Genomic DNA, 7455 nt, shown 5'->3' with positions numbered 1-7455 from the left:
ATGTGTGATTTGCACACTGCTTGCACTCATTGCCTATTTTACACCCTTATGTTCTCCAGTGCATGCATGTATAAAGAAAGCGCTTTCATTTTATAGCGCTGATCAAACCAATCCAAAGGCTGGTGTGGGGAGCTTTTATAGTCCTGGCTGCAGATTAGGAGCCTCGCCAGGCTTTTTATTGTTCTTTCTGGCTCCCTTTAGACAGATGCTCACGGATGCAGATCAAACTGTCTTCGGGCAGAGAGGGCAACATGGAAAACACTGGCCTTTGCCTTAAAGATGAAATGGCCTCTAAAGGCTTTGTGAATGCGGCCCCAGGGAAGTGGGGGAGAGGCCAGAGGAGCGAGGCAGCGATGATAGAGGGAAGATACATGGAGGCAGAAACAATACATTGAAAACGGTTCAGTAAAGTATCCTGTTGTACGCCCGTTATTTACTGCAGGATTATGGTAAGAGCCAAATACCGACAGCCTTTTAACTGGGCTTTGACCAAATTCCAAGGCATTGTAAAAAACAAAAGGTTACAATACTTTGGCGAGAGATTGGAAAACATCTGCCACACCTCTTCTCTTTCTCTATCTCTCCATCTTCCCTCCCTCCCTCTCTCTTCATTGTTATCAAATAAGGACCCATGGGAGGACAGACCACCTGGTTACCATGGTTACAGGGATTGAGGGCCCCTTGCTAGTACACATTCTCTCACATACATTCACACATATACACACGCACACACAAATACACACACTGTAGTTGGTAACTCCAAGAGCAGCTGACTGAATATAGAGTATATATAATTAAGTATGCAGTGAACAGTGAAACCTGATTTACATGTATGTATCCATGTCTTTAAATGAATGTGAAAGACATAAAGCCTAGTCATAGTTGGGATTTTGTGAGCAGCTTGTGTGATGTGCTGTATATTACATTGTTTTTTTTTAGATTTGGTGCTTTCCAGACTACTCTGTAGTCTAGTGGTTGCAATGTGAGTCATGGACACCTGGAGGTTTAAATATCCCCAACTCTGTATCCACCACCACATCCCAGTTTAACCACAGCAATTATAATGACACAGCTTTCATTTTGTTACATACATACAGAAAGAGAAGAGAAGAGAAGAGAAGAGAAGAGAAGAGAAGAGAAGAGAAGAGAAGAGAAGAGAAGAGAAGAGAAGAGGAGCTATGATTACATTTACATTATTGACATTAAAGGACCTGGATATGTCTGGGGAGACAGAAAGATCGGAGAAAGGGCAGATGAAGAAGGGATTGTGCTGGTTTGAGGAGAACAAATCAATTGGTTTAATCTCTGTGAATTCAAGGGGAGGGGAGAATGAGAAATTACTAAACGAAGAAAGAAGAAGAGCAAAAGAGAAAGAAATAACTCAGTGAGATACTGTTTATGGCTTCTAAGCCTGCCTTTCTTATTGAATAAAACACATATAACAAATACCTAATAAAGTTCAGTGCAGAGCTCCATAGCAACATTAGCATTAACTGCCATGACTTTTTTAATGGCAATACCTTGAGTGTCTATGGGCATGAATCTTCTTCACATCACATAGTGAACTAAATGTACTTTTTAAATGGAAATACCCTCAATATAATAATTAATAAAAAATTAAAAAAAATGACTGCAATGTAACAGAAAAAACTACAGCATCAGATTTTCTGGCTGGACTTGTAAAATGGCACATAAAGCGCTTAGTTAAGCTTTGTGCTTTTAACTGCTCATATTGTTACGCCTGCCTTGTTTTCTGCTTTTCATCTGTGGACATGTTTGCAGAGTGATCCTCCCTCTGTGGGCTGAGATCAGCGTGTGAATGGACTTAAATCAAATAATAACAGGCTGTGTACTGTCTCAGCATGACCAAAATAGCTTCTCACCGTTAAATGGCACACTTAAATAAAACACAGGCTTGGCAACGAGGTGTTGCGTTTGTGAGGCTTCATTTCAGCTGTTGGCTGATATTGCCTGTCACCACACCTCCACCTTGCCTCCTCCAATTCTCATGTCCCTCTTCAGTATTCAACAGAGCCCAAATGTCATGAGAATTAATTAGAAGACAGGGAGAATATTTCCTTTGTATTACTCACCCCTGTTCATATAAGCAGTTCAGGGATGGAGAGAGAACTCAAGCTCAATCACGTGTGTGTAAAAAAAGGTTGATGCTAGGAAAGACCTTATAAGTCAGGAAGCAGCACACTAATGGATCCTTCAGTTAGAAAAAGAGGTAGAGCATACATAAAACATAGTGGATTACACACAAAGACATTGCAGTAAGAGATGTATACAAATCCCACAAAGATGAGCAGAAGGACATGAACAATCATTTGTGGATCCACACGCTTCAAAAAATGCCTTTCTCATTCTAGCAAATGTTTGCGTTTTTTTCCTCTGAAGCTCAATAAATCTCAGAGATTCAGACTTAGCAAAGTGAACAGTAGGCAGAATTTTAAGAGAAAGTAAGAGAGAGTTAGGACAGCATATTTAGTGGCAGATCTATCCATAAGAATAACATGGTGGCCTGCATTGATTTACCTGATGGTGTTTTATGTATACGTTTACTCAGAACTCATTACATGTATAGTACAGGCATATGAAGTAAAATTAACCCCTGTGATTTGTGTGGTCTGGTGGATACCGCATCACTCTTTCAGCTTCAGTGCGTGCAAGGCTTGTTTATATGCATAGAGATCCCGACCGACGGAGCGACATGCAGAAAATCCCCTTTTTGTCAATCTTTATTGTGATTCTTTCTCCAGGAACTCATTGCGGCTTCAGAGACACGATCCACACACGCTGCCACCAGCTCGGTAAATCATAACTAGCTATTTTCTCTGTAAATAGCCAATGTACCAGTTTCAGGCCCAGCGGGAGGCGTGTGTTTCCACCAATCTGACACATCAAGGTTATTCTATGACAAATGTGCAAACAAATATGTTATGTTTCGAGTTGGTAAATGAGGGGGGTGATGCAGAATAAGAAACAAACATTTTAGGTGGCATAAATATTTTATCACGCCATTAAAACAGTCTTACATCCAGAACCATTATACTGTAGCTAAAGGATTTGCATGTATAAGCAAATTAAATCCTAAATGCAGTTTTGGTCTCTTATTTGTAATACTCCAGTAAAATGTCCTACTCATTATCAGATATGTTTTCCCAATGTGTCCCTGCTATATAACCAACCTAACTAACCTAAAAATCAGTACCTAGATTTATTTTAATATCAATGTTTTCTATTTCTCTCCTGCATATTCTGTCTAGTTTGCCTGTTTATACTGTGTGGTTATTCTTATTCTGTTTGTTTATTTTTGTGACCCAGATCTCCTTTCCTTTCCCTCGTAAGCTCCCTATATTTACCAGTCCACTTTCACCAGTGCGATATTGTGATCTTGTGCAGGAAGCCTTACCATTCCGGCATTTAGATTATTATGGCAAGCCATTTGAGTATTTATTCCATATCCTTGATATCAGACGGCAGCTGCCTACAGTACACTAGTTGGCTCTTTGATTTCACTTGTTAGATATATGGTCACACTAGTTGGGCACTCTGCTTTAATAGTTAAATAAAACGTTATACTAGTCACTATGGCAAGCCATTTGAGTATTTATTCCATTATCCTTAAGTGAAATCAAAGAGCCAACTAGTGTAGGCAGAACTTGTTAACTAGTGGCATACATTTTTCTGCACTAGTTAACTAGTAGCACCCAGAATAACTCACTAGTTAACTAGTTAATTTCAATGTATCTCACTAGTTAACTAGTAAAGGGCAAAAGGCTCACTAGTTAACGTGTAGACCTTTTGAGCCCCACTAGTTAACTAGTGAGGTCAAAAGAGGCGTCATCTAGTTAACTAGTGAACCTTTTGCCTTTACTAGTTAACTAGTGAGTGATTCTGGGTGCAACTAGTTAACTAGTTCTGCTTCTTTTTTGTAACTAGTTAACATGTCAGAGCTTTTGCAGCGCACTAGTTAACTTGTAAGACTTTTAGCATCACTAGTACGGTCAGAGGGCCACTAGATCATCAAAAAGCTTACAATTTGGGACTTTGGTGCTACTCGTGCTGCTCCTGGCGTCACTAGTAAGGCTTATTTGGTAACTAGTCACACAAAAATGCCACTAGTTGCTGAAAAAGAGTGACTAGTATAATATTTTATTTAACTAGTAAAGCAGAGTTCCAAACTAGTTTGACCATAAATCTAACAAGTGTAATCAAAGAGCCAACTAGTGTAGGCAGCTGCCGTCTGATATCAAGGATATGGAATACATACTCAAATGGCTTGCCATAGATTATAGCCTATCTGTACTTCCTACACTTATCCAATGTTTGACCTTTCTCTGTGTAGGAGCCATTTATGTGTGTTATCGGCATGTCAGTTTATTTTGTTTATCTTGCAATATTATTTTGGGGGTTTAACTGCACAGGATGTATAAATAGGTTCATAAGCGACCGGAAAGGAACAGGATGCAGGAGGAGGAAGAGCACACAGATCCAACCAGACTAGGCAGATGCTCACCACAACAAACATTCATCTACTCTTGCATAATGGTATTGTACAAACTAAGAAATAAACAGCATACTAAACTGAATTCAACGACCGGAACTCATCTGTTGGGTGTCTGCGTTAAGATCACTCTAGAACTCACCAGTTTGCTCCAGCCTAGCCCTTTAGTTCTTTGTCTTTCTCTCTCTGGATTTGTATCTGTGTATTTTTTGTGAACTCTTTGTTTTATAAAACCTGCCTCCTGAGTTGTTTTGTTTACAAAATTTGAATTGTTCCAAAGAAACGTTCAAATTCTCTCTCAAGGTTATTTGTTGCATGGTAGAGGAAAAAGCCACAGAAAAATACCCTTTGAGTTCTGCATACTCCTGAAAAAATGTAATAAAACTGTATCTTCGTGTAGTCCCAAAAAACACAATTGTACATTTTGAATTTTTTTTTTCTTGGCCATGTAGCAAAAGTCCAATGGCTTCGTACCAGTCTGCAGCCAGGAGTTTGGGAGCCACTGACGTAACAGTTCAGGATAATAACAAGCTACACTTGTGCTTTGTGTCACTGGGTCAATACACACTCATGACTGCAGTCGAAACAAGTAAAGTGACGGGGTCATTGGTTTGCCAATGACCTATGAGCTTATTACAGCATGCCCTAGGGGAAGAGAAACCCCACTACCCAGCGACATCACCAGGGTGTTGTGAGGGTGACATGATCTGATTATGTGCAACAATGGGATAATACCCAAGAATGAGCTCTGATTGAGTAAATGATCACAATGGAGTCATGGAGCAAGAATGCCTCCAACAAAAAACGTATATTGTATTCCATTCAAGCTCAAACTACAGAAAACAAACAAACTAACACAGCTTTTACATTATTGGATTAACCTGAAAATAAATGGCCTAAGTCTTCCTGAAAAGTTCAAACCACTTGGGTGTCATGGAAACTTTCGTAACCAAAAAGGCAGTAGGGGGCTTCTATTATGTTGATCAGTTAATCAACATATGGGTTTTTCCAGCTAAAGATAGACAGTAAAGCTTTCCATAACGTAAAGAGGAGGGTCTTTGAGTACTGTTGCCCTTCAGACGGATGGTTGGAGATGAGATTTTGACAAGATAGTAGATCTGTTTGCCTTTTATGATGCCGGAACACAGATTAGTTTAAAAAAAGAATGCAACTAAAATATATAGTGTGAAACATTTTGACCAGTCTGATAAAAGTTCATATCAAAATTCTCTCAATTAGCTGCTTACTTTAAGTGATGCGGTCATACCTAAGCACGGTCCCACAGTACAAGAATGCTGGCCAATTTACATAACAGATGTATTTTGTGTGTTTTTGTCTGTGTTGTTGTCTGACAGCTTCAGGTGCTACACAGCTCCTAGCATCTAGTGGTGCAACAGTTTGATACCTTCACCAGTCTGTGTTGATACAAATTTACAAATCATTTGATTTTCAAAGGCGGACATAGACATTTGTTATACATAAAGTATTGGACATATACATTTATTAAAGAAAATCATAATTTTGTATTAAAAGTGTCAAAAGAATAACATGTATTAAAAAAGAAATGTTTTGCTTCTCTATCTTTGAAGGTGTAACCTTAGTATTTTTTACATTCTGGTTATAGTCGAGTAATGCATTTATTCTCCCATTAAAAAAGGGTGGTACAAAGGGATAGTAAAAATAGGAATACACAGAGGAAAAACTAGGCACTCAAATGTGTTTTTTCGAGGTCAAGAACGAAACATATGACATTTGGTCAATAATTAGATTCAACAATTTAAATTAGAGGACATTTTAACTACATTAAATATGTGGGGTTGCCTCAAGGCCCCTCCCAGATCTCCCTGTGAACCCATGTTTAATATATGAGCAGGAGCCTGGTGAATGTGTCAAGTGTAACATGAATAATTACAGCTCGGATCCCCATTTCTGTTTTTTGGATGACCTGGTTGATGCATCCTTTATCCCGGCCAAAGAGGAAATAAACGGCTGAGACCAGCAGAAATAAAGCTGGAGAAGAGAGGGAGGAAAAGAAAGAAAGGGAGAACGATAGGGGGGGGGGGGGGGGTGGAGTAGTTGAATCCATCTCTCACTACCCCTCCCTCTGGGCATTTCCCTGCTGGCACAGTATGTGAAGAGGCTGCAGCATATTAAAACCACCACTATGCCATGTACTGTGTGTGTGTTTTACTTATAGGTGCATATACATGTCTATTTGATCACGTGTTTGCATATGCGGATGTGTAACGTGTGCATCAGAATCCATATATTTGCATAGTGAAGACAGGACATGCTTGCAAGTGAGCATCAGTTGATGTGTTTATATGTGTGGGAGTATGTTTGCTAATGTTTATTCCTCTATTTTTGACAGTGTGTACGTGTGTGTGTGACTCACCGTTTTCCACACCAGATGCTTCACAGCCATCTTCATCATCGCAGTCATCCCCACTCCCTCTTTCTGTCTGTGCGCTCCCTCCCTCCTCTTCCTCCACCTTTCCTCTAGTTTTGCTCGCCCAGCCGAGTTCCACTAACAGCTCCTAAATAAAACACACACACAGAAACACACAAATCTATGAATGACAGTGTGTTGTAACCACTGATCTAACACAATCATCAGTTAAAAATTGCAATTGGGATAATAATCACTTTATTACATGTTGTTTATTTTTGTATGATTTGTGGTATGACTATCGTTAACTTGTTAATGTTAACTATGAATTGTGATTTTTTTTTGCTCGTAACCTCTCCTGCAGAATGTACTTACTTATTAATTGAAATCACTCACTGCCTCTTTTATATACACATGTGCGCATTTCATAACTGAGGTTGTGAATATAAAATGTGAAAAACTGTGAACATATTAGCAAAATATAGCATTAATCTCCAGCTCGCAAATCAAATACAGCTAAAAATGAACAAGGTCAAAGGTCAGCAATAATGTATTT

At 39.2% G+C, this 7455-nt stretch overlaps 1 protein-coding gene across 1 annotated transcript in view; it reads right to left on the bottom strand.

Annotated features, from left to right (window-relative positions):
- LOC307019553 (glypican-5-like) overlaps positions 1–7455 on the bottom strand; it is a gene marked incomplete at its 5' end in the record, with an annotated part of 44023 nt that overhangs the window by 9635 nt on the left and 26933 nt on the right. The window contains one exon of the mRNA XM_079650563.1: positions 6906–7047. Coding sequence (XP_079506689.1) covers positions 6906–7047 — 142 coding nt within the window. The remainder of the gene's footprint in view (positions 1–6905; positions 7048–7455) is intronic.

The sequence above is a fragment of the Notothenia rossii genome, assembly GCF_949606895.1.
Source record: "Notothenia rossii genome assembly, chromosome: 1".
NCBI lineage: Eukaryota > Metazoa > Chordata > Actinopteri > Perciformes > Nototheniidae > Notothenia > Notothenia rossii.
Note: the sequence above shows the minus strand (reverse complement) of the source record. Positions and strands in the feature narration are given on the sequence as shown.